Source organism: Protopterus annectens, chromosome 5.part0 (genome assembly GCF_019279795.1).
Source record: "Protopterus annectens isolate FY-2018-M chromosome 5.part0, PAN1.0, whole genome shotgun sequence".
Classification (NCBI taxonomy): Eukaryota; Metazoa; Chordata; order Ceratodontiformes; family Protopteridae; genus Protopterus; species Protopterus annectens.
The window spans coordinates 1,224,821,263-1,224,845,202 of record NC_056735.1 but is presented as its reverse complement, the minus strand read 5'-3'; the positions used below and the strand labels follow the sequence as shown (position 1 = coordinate 1,224,845,202).

The 23,940-nt window shown below is 41.6% G+C and overlaps 1 protein-coding gene across 1 annotated transcript in view; it reads left to right on the top strand.

The window, feature by feature from the left end:
- Window positions 1-23,940, top strand: part of LOC122802342 (contactin-associated protein-like 5) — a 2,566,556-nt gene that overhangs the window by 2,134,743 nt on the left and 407,873 nt on the right. Inside the window, exon 17 of the mRNA XM_044071980.1 lies at window positions 17,307-17,531. Within this exon, the coding sequence (XP_043927915.1) occupies window positions 17,307-17,531 (225 nt within the window). The remainder of the gene's footprint in view (window positions 1-17,306; window positions 17,532-23,940) is intronic.

Sequence of the window (23,940 nt, the reverse complement as noted above, 5' to 3'; positions counted from 1 at the left end):
CATGTGTCATCATGGAGGCCGGAGCCACCCAGCATAGTGACATGGAGCGTGCAGGTAACATGCCCTAGCTGTAGACTACTGTTACCTGAATTGTTAGATTATGCATGTGTGAGGATGTGTACTGTGTTTAGCAGTTGTGCTGCCTATTGTCTGCAATACTGATAATTTGAATAGTATCTGTACACCTATGCCTGTTGTTCTACTGTAGTTTAGCACACTCACAGTAGCAATGCCACAGTTGTGGCCACTGAAAAACTGTGTCATATTCTTGCAGGTCCCTCTGGTGTGACAGCAGGGCAGACGTTACATGCTGGTGAGTGTGTTAACACTTTAAACTTGGTATTGAACTGTGCATGTCATAGGTGAGGTGTAGGCCATGTACACATAACACACCTACCCATAATGAATGCTGTGCATGTTTGCTGTGAGGCATGAAACATCTCAGTAATGTCAGTAGCTGCCTTAATCACATGCAATGCACAGAGCATCAGACACAAATGTGGCAACACTGTACTGCACATTGGATAGGCATAGTTGACACACATGTACACAACATAACATGTTTGTCATACACAGTACACCTCAACATGCTACACATAGTGTAACCGGACACCTGCTGCCAGGTCACACTTCAGTATCCCACATGTCATCCACACAACACACATATCATACCTGAGGGGTAGGGACCTAGCATGGGGCTGTGCAACACTCCTCAACACATAACACAGTCATGTTAGGCAATGCTCCCTATTGGACACCTCACACACCCTTGCACAACGTGGCTGTGTAATTGTGAAATTAGCCACGGCACTGCGGTTCAGGTACAGCATGCTAGGCAGTGGCCTAGCACACTTTAGTGGCCTTGAGTGACCACATGATGCATGATGCATGATGATGATGGCTAATGGTACTACACCCCATACTGTTACAATGGCCATGTCCAGGATTGGTATCCCATCACGTATACATGCACCACTCATCCCGTGTGTGTACATAGCATGCATGTGCTACACCTGTGTCCACAATTATCTGCTACAGACACAGACACTGCAATATGACATGGAAATCCATGTGACACACAGATAACACACGCAGCCATGGTATGTATACCTGTGTGTGATGGTGCACAGGACATTGCAGAGCTTATAATACTTGCACAGATATGTTGTGTCCTTGTACACATTGTGTTCCAGGGTGTAGGCAATCGCTGAACATGTACGCACATGCACCACAGCCATGTACACTGTCATTAACTATGGTTGTCTACACTCACACTGCATGGACTTGATCAACACTTATTCTGCATGCTGACACGTGTGTGTGTGACTGTTTGCCTTGTGATACTGTCACCCACCTTCAACCAGTATTGAGTATGATTTGGATTTCTGTTGTGTGTGTGTATCTGCTGTAGTGAGGAGTGTGCATGTGTTCCTGTGTGCATGTGTTCCTGTGTGCATGTGTGCATGTGTTCATGTGTGCATGTGTGCATGTTTTCATGTGTGCATGTGTGCATGTGTAGACCGTAACGTGTGTTTCCTGTCTTCCTCTAACAGGTGCTGAGGTATGGCTTGGCGAAAGCAGCAGGTGACCTGAAGCCCCTGCCATGGATAGTGGTGATGATGACACATGTATTTTGGCACGGGAAGATTTGAAAGGGTCTGTCGTTGGTCCACCAATCGACAGTACACAGCGTTCAACCCCATCTATGGGCACACTCATACTGCCATTACATCCCTCACCACCAATGGTCATAGGTGAGGGATAGCATACAGTTGGCATTGACCAGGAGAGTGTGGTACCCATGGCACATGCATCCCCTCACAGCAGCCATAGCCGTAGACCTGGAATGGTACCAAATAGGCAGAGGTCCAGGGTTCTCAGGGGAGCACCACTGGATGTATTGCCCCTGGCAGGCATGCCCTCACAGGTCTTATGATGACCACTATGTTCTGGGCTGTAATGCAGGCTCAGGCACGTATGGAACAGTACACAAGGCAGGGACTTAGGGTGCAGAGGGCACATAACACCGCTATCAAAGACAGCATCCGTGACCTTGCTGGTGCCATCCGGACATATACCGAGGTCATTGATAGATGTTGGGGGGAGACAATAGATGCCCTCCACAACATGTCTTCCTCAAGCCAGGACCATGCGGGATGGTTGCGATGTCCAGGTGGATGCATGCCAGCAACAGCAACAGCTGGCAGTGGTCACGGACAGCCCATAGGTCACAGCCACTCCCGTAGTGGTGGTACCAGCCCCAGCAATGCTGGGGCTGGCCTGTCCATTGTCCGTCCCAGTAGACCACGTGCATGTGGCTCTGGCCAGTCCCAGCAGGGACATGGGTCCAGTCGTCATACCTCTGCCTCTGATGACAGTACCCAGTCAAGGTTGGTACCTGGTACCGTCCATAGCACCCCTGCCAGGCACAGGTACTGTGTCCATGGCTGGAGACAGTGATCTGTACAACCAAGCAGGTACAGTCTGTGTCTGTCCCATAAACCACCGTATATGGCAGCCACATGGTGGAGCTGTGTGCATGCAGACACACACACATTAAGCAAACAACTAGGGCTCACACATACACACACACATTACTTCATCATTGGCCCATGCTGTACTGTTGTCCCACACGTACACACACACACACACACACACACACACACACACACACACACACACACACACACACACACACACACAGACATGTCGATTGGATGGGTCAATGTCAGGCTCTGGCAAACAACAAAACGCCCTGTGCATATCATGATACCTGTGCTGCCTCCTGTCATCTGCATTATTGACGGAGGGACAGGCTAACATGGTGTTGATGCACAGGGTGACACTATAGCAGTGTAGCAATAATAACGAGTTGTCAACAAGGAAGTCTAACTACATCCTTGTAGGTATATCTAAGCAGACATTATGCATCAAAGCTCTGATTGTCAATGTAGCATTGTTTATACCACTGTTTGGTCTTAGTATGTATTATCCACCCATGTGCCACTTGGATGATGTGTGATGTGTTGCCAGCATGTGTTAGCGAGTGGACAGTACGTGTGTGATGTGTGCAGTACAGATTAGCAAGTGTACATCTGTGAACATGGTGGGTGCACACTGTCTGGATGTACGTGCATAATGGACGCATGGGATGTGTGGCATACCCTGTCATACACATTATTAACATCCCATTGCATCTTTCAATGGCCAGTATGCATTCTACTACAGTTATGTACTAACATGGGTAGACATGTGTATGACATGGGTTGACACTATGCTGCGGGTGATACCGTTAATGTCAGTCAATGATTTGCAGTCTGGTAGTATACACAACCTCAACAGCATGACTATAAGCAATCATTGGATGATGTCCTGACAAATGACACACAGTAGTAGGGAACCCAGTATCAACTGGATCCTTCCGGTGCTACACTATAACACTAACCAGTGGTGATGACCGCCACCCATTACTGTGACCACACCTGTGTGTCATATAGCCCCCTTAGATACATGCAGACACACTAGGGATGTGTCCATCCAAATCTGGGAATGCATGGAATGGCCTACAATGTATTCCCTGGTTGGAATGCATATCCTTCACAAGGGTATCATTCAGACAGATACCTGTTGTGTGATACATGCTGTATAGCAGTACGTTGACTATGGCATAGTCATCCTCATGTACTATACATACTATCCTGTCAGTACCACACCGGTGGTAGCCCTCAGCATGTATGTCGGGTACCATTGTGTACATACAGACCCATGTTATGTCATGTGTCCCTTGGTATCCACATATCCATAGGTATTGTGGAGTCCCAAGGTGTATCACAGACATTAGAGGCCTGAATGCATATCCACAAGGCAGTCGTACACCTATAAAGACTGTCCATTCTTGGCAGACTTTGTTGTGTATGACCATGTCTGACATATACCCCAGGCATATACCCTCACTCACACTACTCTTAAGTAACTGTCATGGGTGTTTATGCCACAGATAACCTTGGCCACAGAACATGACAGTGGACAGCCATGTCACATACATATATATGTGACCTACAATCTGAGTAGCAGTGGCACAACCTGTCAATGGAAACAAATGTATTCATGTAGTATGCAGGTTTCACACCTATATACTGATTGAGGGGGACATATACACTTATATATTTGCCACGCAGATACCTGATGTCTGCAATGCACTTACTGTTGTCATCATACTATGTCATACAATAGTAAAAGCAAAGCCCGCACTGTGTTGACCAACAGTGACACACACACACAGTCAGCATTTGCAGGATTCAAACCCCTACCTAATGATGTTATGATATTGGAAAGAGACGCATTAACACGGCCCATTATTTGCTTAACTGGCTGGTTTTCCTTCTCCTGCAGTATGTGTAGGATGGTGACATCATCAGACATTCCAAAGAGGAATGTACCTCTTTTAGCGTGTTTTCACAGTCTCCAAAAAGGACACTCCTTTCAAAGACAATTGCACACACAGTTTGCAGGATTCAAACCCCTACGTAGCTATGTTATGATATTAGAGAGAGACGCACTAACATGGCGCACTATTTGTTTTACTGGCTGTTTTCCCTTCTCCTGCAGTATTTGTAGGATGGTGACATCATCAGACTTTCCAAAGAGGAATGTACCTCCTTTACTGAGTTTTCCAAGTCTCCAAAAATGGAACATCTCTCAAAGGAAACTGCACACACACACACACACACACACACACACACACACACACACACACACACACACACACACACACACACACACACACACACACACACACACACACACTTTGCAGGATTCAAACCCTTACCTAACTATGTTATGATACTGGAAAGAGACACATTAACATGGTCTGCTATTTGCTTTACTGACTGGTTTCCCTTCTCCTGCTGTATTTATAGGATGGTGACATCATCAAACTTTCCAAAGAGAAATGTACCTCTTTTAGTGTGTTTTCACAGTCTCCAAAAAGGGAACTCCTTTCAAAGATAATTGCACACATACACACTCTTTGCAAGATTCAAACCCCTACTTAACTATGTTATGGTACTAGAGAGATACACTAACAAGGTGCACTATTTGCTTTACTGGCTGGTTTCCCTTCTCCTGCAGTATTTGTAGAATGGTGACATCATCAGACTTTCCAAAGAGGAATGTAGCTCTTTTAGTGTGTTTTCACAGTCTCCAAAAAGGACACTCCTTTCAAAGACAATTGCACACATACACAATCCCCCCCCATGCACACACACACACTCACTGTTTGCAGAATTCAAATCCCTACCTAACTATGTTATGATACTAGAGAGAGAGACACTAACACAGCACGGTATTTGCTTTACTGGCTGGTTTCACTTCTCCTGCAGTATTTGTAGGATGGTGACATCATCTGACTTTCCAAAGAGGAATGTACCTCCTTTACTGAGTTTTCCCAGTCTCCAAAAAGGGAACACCTCTCAAAGTAAACTGCACACATATACACACCCCCCCACACTTTGCAGTATTCAAACCCCTACCTAATTATGTTATGGTACTGGAAAGAGACGCATTAACATGGTGCGCTGTTTGCTTTACTGGATGGTTTCCCTTCTCCTGCTGTATTTATAGGATGGTGACATCATCAAACTTTCCAAAGAGGAATGTACCTCTTTTAGTGTGGTTTCACAGTCTCCAAAAAGGGCACTCCTTTCAAAGACAATTGCACACATACACACACACTCACTGTTTGCAGGATTCAAGCCCCTACCTAACTATGTTATGATGCTAGAGAAAGACGCACTAACACGGCATGCTATTTGCTTTACTGGCTGGTATCCCTTCTCCTGCAGTATTTGTAGGATGGTGACATCATCAGACTTTCCAAAGAGGAATGTACCTCCTTTACTGAGTTTTCCCAGTCTCCAAAAAGGGAACACCTCTCAAAGGAAACTGCACACATACACCCCCCCACACACACACACACACTTTGCAGAATTCAAACCCCTACCTACCTATGTTATGATACTGGAAAGAAACGCCTTAACACGGCATGCTATTTGCTTCACTGGATGGTTTCCCTTCTCCTGCTGTATTTATAGGATGGTGACATCATCAGACTGAACAGGGTGATGTGTGTACACTTTGTTTTATGCCATTCCAGGAATGGTCCATGTGGGTCAGCAGGTGTCAACAGCTTGAACATGACCTCAGTATCCTTACCTTGTGTGATCTATCTGTGGACACATTGACATTCCGTCATATGTCAACACATATTTATGCATAGCTTCTTGGTTTTGTGGATACTACACGTGTCTGGGATGTTGATAAAGGGCTATTCAAAGTCTATGTGACACATGTGTAGATGTGTTCATTGATGTATGTCCTGGGTGGCTGCCTTGCAAACAGTCTAGCATGTCTGGGAACCATGATCCGCACATGAACATACCACAGTTGGTAGGGTTGTGTGTGTGTGTGTAAGCTTCCAATATTTCTGTTTATGACTGCAACCATGATGGACTCCATGACCTTGCAGATCAGACCTCATAGGTGTACTGGACATGACTTCCCATGGTGTGTTGTGCACCAACACTTGTGGGGACTGCCATATGTAGCTGTGACACATTCAACGTTTCCACAGCCTGTGTAGGGGGTGCAGCTCAGCTGACTGTTCAAGTGCATGATCTGTTTGTTCTGTAGTTTGTGCATGACACATATTGGGAATCAATGTATTCCACCTGCTGCCATGCTTTTGGCAGTGAGGGTAGCTGCTCATCCATTCTACATGTGATATCTCCTGGTATGATGATGTGGACTATTGTCAGTGGGGGATGGGTATGTACATATGGGCCTGTCTGTCATGATGTTGGCATTAACACTCAGGAACAGTTGGCCCTGACTCAGGACATATATGTGTGTACATTGATATTTATGACATAGCTGAAGGAGGTGTCATGATTCAGTCTGGACTCCTTCTCAGCTCCTGTTTACAAAACACTAACGAGCATGAGCACTAATCCCCGTTATACTCTTTTACATGCTTAACACCCTACTAATCCTTTGTGATCAGGCTACAGAGTATGCCATGATAATATCCTGGCATGTCCAGGGGTCAGTTTTGTGTGTACTCTTCAGTCCAGCTGGTGGATATTGTGATATTGACACAATGTCACATCTGCCTCATGTACACAGACAACCCTCTCCTCCTCCCGACAAACTCAGATATATGTGTGAGATGCACCTATATAGACATACAGGGAGCTGAACTCTCTTGTCCCATGACTGGCACAGTCTATCAGGTGGTGAAGGTAACCACACACACCACATATCAGTCTCACATATCCTCTAGCAACAGCACTCAAACCACATTAGCACACATTGACATACTCGGATGCTGTAAATGTACTCTACCTAAGCAGCAGGGACCTCCAAAGCAGACACACACACACACCTGCTACCCCACTACAATACCCACATATCACTAAGTTCACAATGTCATTGTGCCACACAGTCACTGCCCTTCGGGCTAAACAACACACCTAATACACTTGTAATAGGTGACACTTATGTTCAGACACACTGACGTACCACTCACCAGCCCTGACAAGGGAATAGTCACTTTGGGCTGTCTGTTGGGTGCCAGGATCTGCCGCATAATACAGGTAGTCAGGTTACTCCAAATCAAGTACAAGACTGGCACCATCATTGTCTATGCTGGTGTGTGTAACCTCAGACGTTAGTCCCTGGACCACATGACATGATACATGGAGGTACACTGATCATGTAGCCCAGGCCAGTATGACCCTGACCTTGTCTAGCATCTTATACCCACCAATTATGATGTCACAGTATACGGACACACATATCACATTTAACAGCTGGCTAACACATTTGTTTCATTCATAGGGGATACAGTGTCTGTCAGCGTATGGTGATATCCTCAACATGCCACGTAGCTTCACTATGGACAGCCTGCACCTGTCACCCTTGGACTTTGGTATGCTGGCTAAAGCTCTTGCTACCACCAGAGTGCCTTTTTTAAGCAGGGCTCAGAAGACAAACTCACCTCCATAGATATTACAGGTTAAATGAAACTAAGGGTAATGCTGCTCAACAACAGTTGAGTTAACCTCATATTGTGGCCACTCAGGACTCTCCTCAGTATGGAGGAGAGCAATATCTGTGCACTGACAGACACTTGGTTCAGGCTCGCTTATGCACACCAGCACTACCGGGTTATGTTTCATACCATGCTGTATGATAACAAGACTTGGAACAGACAACACAACTAGGAAGAGTATCCATATACATCACAGATACACACACCTCCAGGTTAGTAGCACTGCACAAAGCATCACAGACCATACGTATACAACTACCATTGTGGAATACTGCCTTTCAGTTTGTTGCCTGCTACAGAACACACTCCCAAACTCAGGAACCACACTCGGGTTTTGTGGGAACTATGGAGAATATGAAGGTCTCCACAGACACCATTATATTGTGTGACTTCATATACACACATATTGACTGGGGATACTACTCAAGCCCCGACAACCTCAGCCAACAGTCACTACAATTTGTGGACTCATATGATTTGGCACAACCAGTCAGCACAGCCACAAGGGGGAATACATATTGGACCTGCTCATCACCAACATGTGGACTCTATGTTCCACACCAGTGATATACCCCTAATTGGTAAGGTCAGAACATACATGTATCTCACAGGACATACATATACCCTCCACACACCCATCCTGGGTAATCTTGGTGAACTTCTCATGAGCCAACATCTCACTTCACCAAAGCAAGGTGGTATCCTTCAGAGATCCTGAGACAGTGGCATATACGGCTCACACTGCTGCATCCTTTACATACACATTCTATGGACACCTAGTGGACTGCATGGATTGTGCTATCCCAAATAACAACAAGACCCACTACTACAATGGCAGGGGACCTGTCTGGTAGACCCCAGCCATTAATAAGCTGTACAACATCAGGAGGATGCTACTACATGATAGAGCATAATCCCAGACTGGGAAGGCATCTGTGATCTGTACTAGCAGACAGCTACAATCACTCATGGACTTTTCTAAGGGCCGCTTCTACCAGACAATTGCACCTGACATGTAGGACTATCACATGGCCTTCTTCAGTTATGTCAGGAACCTGGGTGGACACTCACTGATATGCTGTGAGTTACTGCATACTGACTAAACCTAGCCTGAACCCACTGGCATTGCCTACATCCTGGCAAAAAGGTTCAGTGCAGATGTCTCCCACCCATCCCCCCTAAGGAGCAACTATCCATCCCAACAGAGTATAACCTCCTTGACATCACACAGTAACAGGTGAGTGCTGCCCTCCCCACAGCGTACATCACAGTATCAATGTGACCAGATGGTGTCCCAGCCTGCATCATACACGAGCATCATGACAAACGCAACCCTCACATTACATCACTGTTCAATATCAGAGTTACCACAGGATATGTACCCAAAGAATGGCATACTGCGACTGTGGTCCCGCTCCACAGAGTTGGTGCCACAACGGACCACAGACAATATTGCCCTATAAGCCTATGTAGCCTGTTCTGCAAAGCTATGAAGCATATTGTCATAGGACTCCTACACATAGACATCGGGAACCTACAGACACTGTGTCCTACTCATTTCAGCATTGTTATGGGCAGATCTTGCCTCTTGAGCCTGTAGGTATTCTTTAAATGGCAAACAGGTCCATCGACATAGGGACAGCTATCCACACAGCCTACCTGAACCTTGCAAAACCATTCAACACAATAACCCACTGGGCCATTATGCATAGGCTCACCAGCGTCAATTTGGACACATATCTCACACAATGGATTGATACCTAGATCAGGGATAGCACCCACATGGTCAGGATTGCAGGTGCCATGTCTGACTATACACCAGTTACACATGGCATCCCACACAGCTTGGTCCTGGGATCTCTCTTGTTTAGTATATATTTGTCTTACGTACAGGCTTTCACAGGGGGAATATGGCTGAACATTGACTGCAAACTAGGTACCATGATCAACTCTCCAGCTGCCACATGCATACTCAATCAGGGTCTCACAGAGATGGATGACTGGTGCCTGAGCCATGGCCTACAGCTAAATGCCATTAGTTGCATAGTCATCCCCTTTGGGAGTAACAACATGCCCACACATTACCACATAGGTAGTACTCCATTACATACGGTAGGAGTTGTTAGGGGTTTGGGGACATCACTTGTTCATACTGTTGCCTTTAACATTCACATTGACAAAGTGGTTGGACACACCTTCTATGTGTGCCACCTTATCCCATATGGTTTCACATCTAGATCGAGTGAGGTCATTGTGCCCCTATACTCATCACATCCATGCTTGGTTACAATGCCACATTTGGGGTGTACCTTACCTGACGCCTGCAGCAACTGTACTGGCCATGGACGGTCCTCACCAAGCAGATCTAGGCACTCACACAGATGCCCTGCATAGTTCAGATGCAGTAACTCCAGCTCCACTCAGACGCTTACCACCTACTCAGATATGATGTGTGCCTGTTGTTTACAGCTATACCCAAACCAGAATTACTGGACATGCTCCACCTCAGGATATCCAACTCCCTTGGAGCTACACACTGCAGGGACGTATACCTCAGCAGAGATGTTAATAGGACATTGTGGAGGGACAGATTCTTATCCCAGAGGCTCCACTCACTACAGAATGTAATCCCAGTTTCACATAGGCAGAGCCACCCACTGGAGACATCTTGATGACTGTATGGGTGATTGTATATTTACCCCTGGGATATCTTCTGTGTCCCTGCTAGACAGAGGCACACTAGCATAAATGTACATGGGCAATCTTGTGTAACCTACTATTCACACACACACACACACACAGTGTAGTAATCTGGCAGGGTTGCGAATGCCAAACATACTCTGGCTAGGCTTGTACATGCCCTAGGGCAGATAGCCTAGTATCGACCTCTGAACCTATGCTAATGTTCAAGATGCACAATGTTTATTGCTGATACTGTTTGCAGGTCTTTATCATCTTTGCTTTACCAGTTTCCACGAAGAACTTCAGTATTTGCAGAACATATTTGATTATGACAGGGTTCTACTATATTATAGATGTGTATGTTGTCATATAACTGTGTGCACAGGGCGGATTGCTGTATAGTGACAGGTTCCTGGGTTAACACATGCAACGGCCAGATATGCATGGCCCCCTGCTGTACTCAGACATGGCCTAAGTGTGTGAGCATGCCCAGTTCTGACATTCCATGTTTTGTTGCCTGACATTTGTCACATTTATTCAAGTGTGTGAGCATGCCCAGTGTGACCCTTCAGTATGTTGCTATCTGAGGTCTACTACATTTGCTGATGTGTGCGAACATGACCAATATTAACATTTATACTGTGTGTGTTGGAAGTCAGGTTCTGTTCTCACTGCAGGACTCACCTTTGTGTCATAACTCAACAAGGATTATGCTGTGCCTGCAGGGTTTCCATGGAATACTTTGCATAGACTTATCAACATTCCATCATACAGGCGGACCACTGCAATGCTGTCATGGTTTAGTGGTTCAGTACTTTGGCTATAATGCACAGTATCCTGGGTTCGAGGCCCATCACTGCTTTATATTTTCATACTGAGCAGACCAGACTGCTTAAGGGCCTGTTAAGCAAATATGAGCATGTTGGCTTTTGTTCAGCTATACCCTACTTAGACCAGGCTTGTCCGACATTGCTCAGTATTCAACAACATTGCTGGACATTGCCCAATATTACTGAACATTGACTACAGTTGTGCTAGTTGGTGTGTGCGATTTTGTTTGCATATACTACATGGTGGTAATTGCTGTTTAGCACTGCTTTATATTGCTTAACACATGGCATTCATGCCTTAGGTGGTGCTGCAGGGCTGCCTATGTCGGATGCACATACTACACTCCCTGCACATGTTTGGAAGCAGGTAGTGTCAACTTAGGCATCCCTTTTACTTTATGTGCGAGTCAGAGAGGGGTATCATTTCCAGAGTTCCTACTGAGCCAGTGTATGTGCTATGCGTTGCCTCTTTGCTAGGGCCAAAGCATACTGGGCACACCTCCTTCTGTCTACTGGGGCAGGCTCAGGTTTTTCCTCCTCCGAGTCATGCTCTGCCTGTGATGGCCTTGGCAATGGTGGGGGGCTGTTTGGCCCAGGCCTATGCTGGTCCTGCTGCAGCTGTTTTCGCAGGATCATATTATGTAGCATAGCACATACCATGACAATTTGGGTACATGTAGTTGGTGAGTACTGCAAGGCTCCACCAGATGTGTCCAGGCACCGGAACCATGACTTGAGCAGCCCAAACACATGCTTTATTACATTACGTGTTTGTGCGTGTGCCTCATTATGGTGTTCCTGTTCAGGTGTGTGTGCATTTCTGATGGGTGTCATCAGCCACGGCTCCAGTGCATAGCCAGCATCCCCCACTAGGTGACCTTGTGGGATGTCCCCATTGGCAAATGTCTGGTACAGCTGCGTCAGATGCCAGATATGGGAATCATGGTAGCTTCCAGGGCAACCTGCACACACATTCAGTATTATGCCCTGGGAATCCCACACAACCTGTCAGTTGATGGAGGGGAAGCTCTTGCGGTTGAAGTAGACCCTACCCCGCTCGCCGGCTGGTGCTTTGATGCATATGTGCGTGCAGTCTATTGCACCCACTACCTCAGGGTATTCCGCTATTTGCTGGAAGAGATGCATATTGCTGGCCAATATCTCATGGGAATTGGGGAAATATATATGATCACCGACATGTGCTGACATGGCATCCAGGAACTGGTGTAGTACCCTGGATGCTGATGTCTGTGATATCCCCAATCATATCACCAGTTGGTCTCTGGAAGGTACCTGTTGCTAATATTCTTAGGCCAACACATACCTTGGTTTCCACTGGGATGGGTTCCCCTCTGTTGGTGCTGTGTGTGAGGTGTGGCCTGCACAGCTCAACAATTTGCTGCAGGAGGTCTCTGTCCACTCTATAGCGCTCCACTATCTCCAGCTCATGTAGCCCCTGGTAGGTTACCCTGGGCCTGTACACTCTTCTCCATCTCCTCACTGTGGGTTGTCCAGCAGCATTTCCATTGTCACCACCCTCAGCATGTTGCATATGTCGCCTTATAACAGCAATGGCAGCCCCTAACATTTCTTTGTTTTAGCAAAGCTTTTTCAGTTTTCACTTCTATTAGCTTACTACAGTCTCTTGTGAGAAACATAATGGACTGTTGTTTGCAGAGTTTTAAGTGCTAGGCTGGGCTAGTGTACTGCCTGTGTAATTGCCTGATTCTGATTGTTTTCACCTGCTAGCTCTGCTAGTACTCCCTGGTAGCTTCCTACTAATTGTTGTGCTTCCTTTGTCCTTTCTGTTTCCTCGGGGGGGCAGCTTCATGCACACAAGCGTAAACACGCTCACAGCAGCTCACATGCACGCACACATGCTTACACAGACTAAAACTTGCTTATTCGGGCTAAAACGCACGCACACCAGTGCAAACACACTTACAACTCTTTCAACAGCCTTATACATGCTTACTCCAGCTTAAACACCCGCACTCACACTTACACAGGCACACTCTGTCTTACTCTGGTTTACAGGTGCGTACATGCACGCATGCACGCTCAGCAAGAAACTTTGATGTTATCCATGGTATACACCTTCCATTTCTTGGCTTTCCCTAGCCTACCTGTTGACACACCTCTTTCCATGATGTCTAAATGACAGCGGACACATGCCACTCTGCTCCAATGAGCTTCACTTCTTTCATACATACCCCTCTTGTGATGTCACCTATCTTCTACTCTGTTACTCCCCATATCCTACTCCTACACTCCACTGACTGTGCTCATTTGCTATGTAAAATAGTGATTCACTATCCTAACACTCATTTACATAGAATTGCCTACTAATGCTTGGTTACATGTCTTAGACTGAGCTTCCCCCCTTAGCAACCTCTACTCGGTGGCCATGTTGTCTTCAGCCTGCCATTCCCTTGCATTGTACATTACCACTTTCAATATAATCCACATTTGTGAGTTTTAATTTGTAGTATTCTGGTTTATAGAGTGCAGCCCGTTTGCGCGGCGCTGCGCTATGCTTAAACATCAGAAATCGGTGAAAAAAATATTTTTTTTATTTTAATTTTGCATCAGGGAACATTTCCAATGGCTGTATATTTTGCCATTGGCATGCTTCCTGCACTGGATGCAACCTTTATTTGGAGCTGTCACGGCTCCGTTTTGCTATTTGCAGAATGGTACTCAGTTGTCAACTGAGTACATTTCTGCAAATAACACTGCTCTTACTCGGACAGGTTTGGGTTTTCTGAATTGCAAATCTACCTCATTTGCATGCCTTTTGCCTGCAATTGAGGTGATTTGCATGTCCCAGCCCTGACCATGTAAGAGCCAGTTTAGGAGCTCTCTTACACGCCCCTACAGGCTGTTCCTGGATCGCTCGTCAGACATGATGGCTGCATGGAGTCTTACTCTACTCTTAGACTCCGTGCAAGCCATCATGAATCCGGCCCAGTATGTTTTTGTCAACTTCTACACTGAGCTGTACTAAACCCACTAAGGCTAGAATTTAATACTTAAGTGCATTTTATAGCAACTTACTTTATTACAAATTTTTGTTAAGAACTCTCAAAAGTATTCTTTTATATAAACATTTTTACAAGGTATAATGTGCAGGGTAATTTCCTACTGACAGTATTGCATTTCACATTTTACTTGGTTTCCATTAGTGGTAGTTTATGACATTCATTTATAGTGTGGTATGTTTTAGTAATTCAGAATATACCATTGTTAAGTTTTCCTTACATAAACATTAGAAATATTGTATATTTTCACCAGGCAAAGCAGTGTTTTTTTTGTATTATAATTTGCTATGCACAGAAGAGGAGGGAGACAATGTGGTAAGGTAAACCTGAGCACTAAGCCACACTGGAATATGCAAGGATAGAATGGAATTCTAGGGTGCATTTTGTGCCTGACAACTCAGCTGCAATCTCCTGAATGTTTCTAAGCTGGAGTAATATGGCTTCTTGTTCAAAGCTACTATTCTTTTCAGTCTTTTGACATTATTAGCATATTGCATATATTTGGTTCCATTAGGGTTGAGTATATACACTTCTTTTCTGGTCAGATAATATACTACTACTGCCCGGAATAGTTTACAAGCTAAAATTACATCAGAAGTAAAAATAATATATAGATCACTGGACAATGTAATTGTCTCATTGCTGGCATGCACTTGCCAAAACTTCCTGTGGTAAGGATGGGGGACACTGTATTGAAATCAAATTCTGCACTGAGCTGGTATCACGAATAGCAGAATACAATTCTCACATGCCTTTTCATTTGCATGTCTCTTTATAATTCTGCAGTAGTTTTACATTTCCTTGTATGTATAGTAGTATAAAAGTTAGGGATTTCACATATTTTATAATGACCATCAGATCTGTTGCATATATTCTGTGAGTTATTTGCTCTACAGCCATGATTAAAATAGTTTGTCATTCTGTCTACATTTAGTATAAATAGCAATAGCATACATGTGTAATTAGGCAGCTTAGGTCAGAAACCTTTGCACATTATATTCTTCTCAAGAATAATTTATCAATGTATCCAAACAGTAATCCTTGAGTCTTATAAAATTGGAAAACAACACTGGAGTAGGATATTGGCATAAGACCTGAAGGTTTCAGCAAATCTGTATTTTATCTGCTACAGATTCACTGTTTAAAGTATGAACATGGTGATCTAGGGTTGACCGTTTTTCATTTTTTTCAATTGCAATACATTCCTCTACTATTGCAGTCCCAGTACACAAAAAATAATTTTACCATACCACTGCCAACAAACATGCAGGATCAGAATAATTTATGTAAGGCATATTTGATGACAACTGTCATGGAGGTAAGTGAAGAAAATGTACTAACATTTGCTTTTTTAATGTGATTATTTTTAATCTTGAATATTTTTCTGTATAAATTGTTCATGTTGCTGCATGTGCAATGTGAGATAGAAAGGAGTTGCAGGATCTTTAAAAATGGATGTAGTTCATTTGATTTCTGCATAGCAGCAGAAGCTATGCTGGTTTAAGTAATGTACTGATTATTTTGTGTGAGAACAGAAACATTGCTTTTGATGGCTCATTAAAATAATGCATCCATCCAGGCAGCAATCATAAATCGCCATGTTGTTTCATTTTATTGAGTTTGTCTGTATCACAGAGGTGCACATATAATAAAACTGTGCTAATACACTACAAAATATTTTTAAAGATCTGCCCATTCTAAAAAATGTAAGACATTACTGTCCTAAAGATGTAGGTTTCAGAGGTGACTACAGTTCTGTATAGCTGCAAGGATAATGACTGAGATGAAGGATCATCACAATTGCTATTGTTATTATGCACCTGTAATACAAAGATCTGATACCTTCAGCAAGATTACTTCTAAAACAACATGCTTGTTTTGAATATTGGGTTAACTTGTGAAACCTCACCATAAGCTTAAACATCATAAGCTTAAACATAAATTATTTACATTGATTCCAAATGGAAATGGCTGAGTAACATGGTACCATAAACGTTTATGTTTTACTTTTTACTCATTTAGTAAAAAAAAAAAAATTAAATCCAGTAGACATAACCTTCTTTGAGGGGTGACCTATGAGGCCTATCACTCAAACCATAGAATACAGGATGATACTCAACAGTAGCTCGTAGTTTTATTCTTCTGAAAAAAAAATGATTGTTATGATGCCATTTGAGACTATACACCATCCACTTTTGTAAAAGTTTACAAGTATAATTTTGGTTTTATCTTGAATATGTCACTGCTAAATACACTGTTTAGAAATCCTGACTTATTGGTATTCATACCTTTAGTAGTGTGAAGGTAAGTAAGGTCTAAGAATTTATTCAGAATATGAAAATGACAAACCATGATAGAGAGCACATATTTTTAGTATTGTTTGCCAAAGCTTGTTAGTTGGGAAAATAACTTGTACTTCTGTATACATGTTATAATGTTAGAAAATGTACACATTACGTAAGGTGTGAGCATGACATCCACTCACCATCAGATGTTGCTGCTTATATTCTGCCATATAAACATGTCTCCATATTCCCATTATTTAATGACATTCCTTATAAATGTCCTTATTTATGGTTATCTGACTTTGCTGTTTCTGTTATACTATCACATTTGTGATTCTTAAATCATATGTGCTTTCAGAAGTGTCTGCTTACTTGGAAGCTGGAGCATCAGTGATCTACAACTTTCAAGAATATTACTCCTTCAGTAAAAACTCAAGTAGCCATGCATCTTCATTTTATGCTGATAGGGCCTTTAACAAGGAAAACATCACATTTCTCTTCCGGACAACACAGACGCCAAGCCTATTACTTTATGTCAACTCCTACTACAAGGAATATTTATCACTCACTCTTTCTAAAAATGGTGAGTATCAAAATATTAAAAGTTCTCTTTTTAAAATTACACTTCCCATGCTAATTTCCTTGACATATCCATTTTGTAATATATTTTAAATGCAGTCACCTAAAACGGTCAATGATGTGATCAGCTTCTGCTTTATTTCTCTTGCTGCTCATATGTTTCAGTGCAATATGTTGTCTTACAGAAAGCTTACAGAAAGACATATGCTTTTGCAATGGTACATTGAAAATGGGCCAGTAATGTTGTTAGCATGCTATAATACCAAACAGTGGATATCAGTAATTCACTATATGTAGAAATAAATCTAGGGCAAGTTAAAAAATTAAAATGGAATGCTGTCAGCATTTATTTAATGAGATGTATTCCTTTGTTTCATTTCTGAAGTTTTCACACACACACATATATATTTATATATATATATATATATATATATATATATATATATATATATATATTTATATATATATATATATATATATATATATATAACACACACACACACACACACACACACACACAGATGCACACTCATGAGCACACAAACGTACATGTGCACACCCACACGCACTCTTTCCATCTTGATAATACTAGGCAATGGATTTTTTTCACATTGCTGTAATTATCTTTTACATTTTCTATGTAGTAGTGTGTTATTGCTATGAGCATTTTGAAACTGAAAATTTTCTTTTGCAGATAATATGTAGCAGTAATACAAATTATCAAGATGCAAAATAATTTTTCTTGTGTTTTCTGAAATATTAAGAAAAAGTAGGTTTATCTATGTATCAAAATAATTTTCATTATAAATAGTACTCTTCTGAACTTTATATTCCATCTATCACTTTCTGATGCTAACCATGTTTTTAAAACCCATATGAATGTGAGCACATTTTCTGCAGAGATTTGTAGAAGACGCTGTCAGAGCTGAATTGGTCTTGAAATGATGAACTTGAAATGCAGTCATTACCTTCTATGGGTAGCTACAGGATTCATATAACTAAACGGTCTTTAGTGATCTAACACAATCACAATTTGAGAAATTCTACCCTCCATGAAATCTAAGCTACATCAAGATGTGTGATAAACTACATTTTTAAATAGTGAAATAAGTCATCACAAAGCTTTAGTAATTAAACTAAAAGTAAGATGTTGGCTACACTAAGTAACATGATAAAAACAGCAGACTTTAAAAAAAGCTTTACACAATTTACACTTTCATGTGAGTGTGTGTGTGTGTGTGTGTGTGTGTGTGTGTGTGTGTGTGTGTGTGTGTGTGTGTGTTTGTGTGTGTGTTGCCAAATGTAAGGTTAAAGACTGCTGTTTGAAATTAAGGGACTTTTGTTTTGGATGATTGCAGTGCCATGCAAACCATCCAGAGTCCTATGCTACTCAAGTGCACAGAAGTAGAACGTATATTACTGCTCCTTACACCCATGTCCTTGAATCATAGTGAGAATTGTGGATGTCAGGATCTGCAAAGATTAGAAGCTGGATGTTTTCTGTAGAACAGCAGGCAGATAATGCAGTTTGCCCAATCAGCAGTATATATATATATATATATATATATATATATATATATATATATATATATATCACCTTTCCAGTGCTCTGTATTGTAGGTTTGCATCTAATAAGTCATTAAAATGACTGTATGCCTCATACTTCAAAATTCATTGCACACTGAGAACTCCTATGTGCTCAAATTCTACTAAATGTAACAAATCTGGGATTTTTTTGTTTTTGTTTGGCTGACATGGGCTTTGTGTGCACCCAAAGTAGTAGCACTGCTCATATGATCACACATCTCGCATAACCTGGTGCATTAGTTGATAGGTTACCAAAATAAATGATTTCATAAACGTCTCCATTATACTTTACTTAAAGAGTAAGGGCCCTATTGATATGTGCTATGGGGAGTGGTCCAGCATATTCTACATTACACTGATTTCTTCTCCAATACATTACAAGATAAATACATGCTCCACACAACTTTATTACAATGATGACAGTGTCATTTAGTATGTGTGTGCCATGTATAACAGAATTGTCTTTCACAAATGTCAGCTTAAAACAAGGAAGATAAAGCAATACTGGCTTTATTGGAATGCATAAAGGATTATGGCATCTTAATGGATACATTCAATATAAATAAATAAAAGAAAAGAAAACAGCTTAACAGTAGCCAGTAAGTCTAATAAACTTAATATGAAAATAATATAGCAATTTTATTTTAATACACTCTTGTTTAACTAGTGTCTGTGATGCTGCCACCCAACCTAACCTCTATTTCCTCCTTTCCCCTCTTCAAACTTAATCTTAAAAATCACCTAAAACTTCAATGGTTATGCCCTTGCTGTAACCCTGACTGATACTCTACTATTAGCCTGTAACCTCACTTCTCACTCTTCCTTTACATTACTACTCTGCCAACAAATGTTATGTAAATGTTATCTTCCACAATTTTTTAATCCTGATGGTTCACTGTACAATGTTATGTTAATTCCTTCCTAATGTATGTGGCATTGCCTCTTATTGCTTTGTTTTTTTATATTATTATTAGTGGAGCTTTTCTCCCCGGGCCTCTACTGAAAATGGAAATATCTCCAGCTAGACTAGCCCGGTCAACAAATGTAAAATAAAATAAATGTAAAATAAACTATTGCTGTTTTTCATTTTCAACAATAGCTGTTTTTTTAATGTCTGCTGGGAATTTCTTTCTTTTTTCATTTCTGTTTTGTTTTTTTGCATCTTTAAATCTTAAGAGACGTAAAGCAGGAGCAAAGGAATGAGAAATGCTATATTTAAGGTTAGGAGGGGAAGGGAAATGGTAGAAGCTGTGCTAGAAAGCATCAGTTTGCAGTGGATTAGGACCTAGTATGAAAGGGAATATCTCTGAACTAATACGTTACAGTAAAGATGAGGGAATAAGGTGGATGAGGTGAGAGCTGGGTAGATCTTTGAGAATCACTGGGCAGAGAAAGGTAACGCCACATTGTACCTCAGAATCTAAAGAGCATCGATAAAAAGTGCAACAAGAACAGAAGATTATAGACTATAGGAGGAAATACTCAGGTATGTTAGGAAGCGATAGTGCAAAGAGCTAAGTATACCAGATGAGATGAATACAAGTATCAACAAAGAAATATGCAGTTGATTGACATATTCCATCTGGAGAAGGAGGAAGTGCAAAAAGAAAGTAAAAATAGGCTGCCTAAAAAGACACAGAGTGAGTTCTAGGGTGAGATGGCAGTCAAATGGAAACCAAAAGGTTCATTGTGGCATGAATACTGTGAGATGTGATTAAAAGAAGACTTATGATACTACCAGAACAAGGTAGCAACACCCAACTGCCGGGCAGATTCAGTGAATGAGATGACTGCAGGGATGAGGGTAAAGTAAATGATGTTCTCAGGTGGTCTGTGATCACAGGAGGAATCATAGGGTATTTTAGTACAGCATGATAATCATACATACTGTACATGTGAACAGCAGATACATTGTGTGTGTGTGTGTGTGTGTGTGTGTGTGTGTGTGTGTGTGTGTGTGTGTGTGCGCGCGCGTGTGTGTGTGTGTGTGTGTGTGTGTGTGTGTGTGTGTGTGTGTGTGTGTGTGGGCATGTGGGAGTGTGTGGGGGTGTGTGTGTGATGTAACACTGGGGCAAGATTTCAGTCTTCAGTGAAGGGCTGAAGGGAAAGCCTGTCCTGCTTGTGCCTTGTTACTCAGCAACACTGGGCTATGTATCTGTAATAATCTCCATGCAGATCTGAAAAGGGGTGCTATTTAACTTACAGGCACTCAAATAACAGTGTGTTCTGCATTTTGTAGTTGATATGGCTTTGGGCTTATGGTACTTCCATATTGCCAGTGGTCAGCGAGAAGGACTTTTCTGGATATGCTAAGAGCCTGAACCTACAACAAAATTGAACAAAACACAGCACAAAGGCCATATGTTCCACTAAGTTTGCCATTCGTCTCAGTTTTCATATTTTTGTCCCAGTCCCCTTCAATAAACACATCACACCAAATGACATTTGACGATCTTTATTAAACTTCCATAACATCGCTTTGATCACAAAAATTATTAATTACAACTAAACACAATATAGTTGGTTCTAAACACAGCATAAACATCCTTGTAATTTTAATTAGGGCAGCATACCTACTCACTCTGTCCCAGTAAGCAGTGTCCATACCTTTGCTCGCTTACTTTACTTATGAAGCAGCGTCCAAAACTCACTTCCTATCCCATTTACCCAGTAAGCAGCATCCATACCTGCACTCACTTACTTTACATATGAAGCAGCATCCTATCTCACTTCATACAGCATTCATTGAATTACATTTCACCAAATACGCAGCATCCTTACCTCAGTTTGCTTATCTATTCAGCAAGTTCATGACAAAATGTGATTGCTTACCCAGCTACACTAGTCTAATCCCCTTAAGTCCCTCTCCACCCTTATCTCATTTCCTCCCAATCATCCCTCCCTCCATTTAACCCTTTTACCTTCCCAACCCAACTAACTCCCACTAATATATAACTCTAACCCCTCTTGAAGATGTCCCAGGACAACCTGGTTTGTTGCCAAACCTCACTAATCATATTTTTGCATACTGGTATTATATTATCACACTGACCAGTCATGAATACCAGCTGCACTATCATGTTTACTCTTACTTCTCTATTGCACCATTAATGGATTGTTACTTGTTTCTCCAGTTTTTGGCAATAATGAAACCTCTCTGAAAATCAGAAGTTCTGGATTATATGCTTTGAGTTGAATTGTGTTGTTAGCAATGTAACTGCTGTACATGTATTAGTTGTAGAACCATGCTTGTCACATACATGTACTATTTTGTGATAACTTTATAACTGCCATACCTTATGCCTTTGTGAACGCCTTTGCGAACTGGGTCATGCCTGAAAAGGATCCTCAGACTAGTGAACTTACCTGATCAGCAAAAGTATAATAAATAAATAAATAAATACATAGATGCATAGAAAACTATATTATTATTATTATTTATTTTGCATTTGTTGACCGGGATTGTCCGACTGAGCTGAGTAGCCCTTTTTCAGCGGAGGCCTGGGGAGAAAAGCTCCACAATATTACATTAAGTTTTAAACTGAAAGACAAATGACTAGATAAAATTGGTTTTACAGAGAATAGTCAGTACAGAAACAATCAGAAAATACAATTTTTACTATTTCACTAGAGAAGATAGTCAACCTAAAGCAAACGATCAAATATCACAATTTCATTTTTCCACTATTATAGTGTTATACAATAGCAGTAAATATCCAGGTTAGAGACATTTATAATAAAAAACATATGCTAGAAGAGGTATACATGGGACCATAGTTGGACTGTCTAGGGTTAACTAACAAACTAACTAACTAACTAACTAACTAACTAACTAACTAACTAACCTCATTTTTAGTGGTGTTTGAGGAAGGAAACCTGAAAAATTCCAATGTGGCATTTCATCATGTCATGACTGAGGAAGCAATCTACACATTTAACATCTAGTTTTAAAGATGATGATATAATCAAAACTTCACAATTTAAAAGCAATTTGCTATCAGATTATGAGCTTACCACTTTTAAATCATTAGCTAGAAATTAAGGTATTAATGATATATTCCACAAAGTGGAATGTATATGTTGACTTAGCCGAGTGACTCATAAGAACTGGGACTGCCCCTGGAATCAGGAATGATCAGCTAAGGGACAGACTATTGAGAGAAGCCTATGTAACATTGGAGAAAACTACAAATATATATAGAGCAAGTGGCCTCTCAATTATCCAGCTCCAAAAGTTATAAATATAGAAAATATGGACTGGGCATGAAAATGTGAAAGTGAAATTCAAGTTCACTAAGAATGGTAAAAATAACAAAACTCAAGTGACTCCATGGTAACCAATATGGTCCCTGTTAACAAATGACCAGGCAGAAACAACACCCAGTGTAAATGTTGCCCTTTAAGAAAAAAAAAACCCTCTAGAGCTATTCAGTCTCTTAGAATAAAAAAACGAAAATCTAATCCATCATCAGGCTACAACAGCATGCAAATCGACACTAGCTTATTGCATTATTATATTCCTAGTTTTCATTGTATCACATGCTGCTGACTACTGATGTCCAGTAATTAAACCAATTCCAAATGTGTAATTCTGGTGCTTAGAAACCAAATTCAGCTTCATTGATTACTGAGTTTAGATGTTTAAATGTTACAAATATGAAGGCTGAACACGCAGATATAGTTAAAGTAACAAATAACCAAGGAAACCTTTTAAAAAGCACTTGCATGTTGTTATGCTATATACGTGTTATTGTGCAATATACAGTATAAATGCAAACAAATGTAATAAAAGACCATCACGGTACTGTATCTATTATGATTAAAGT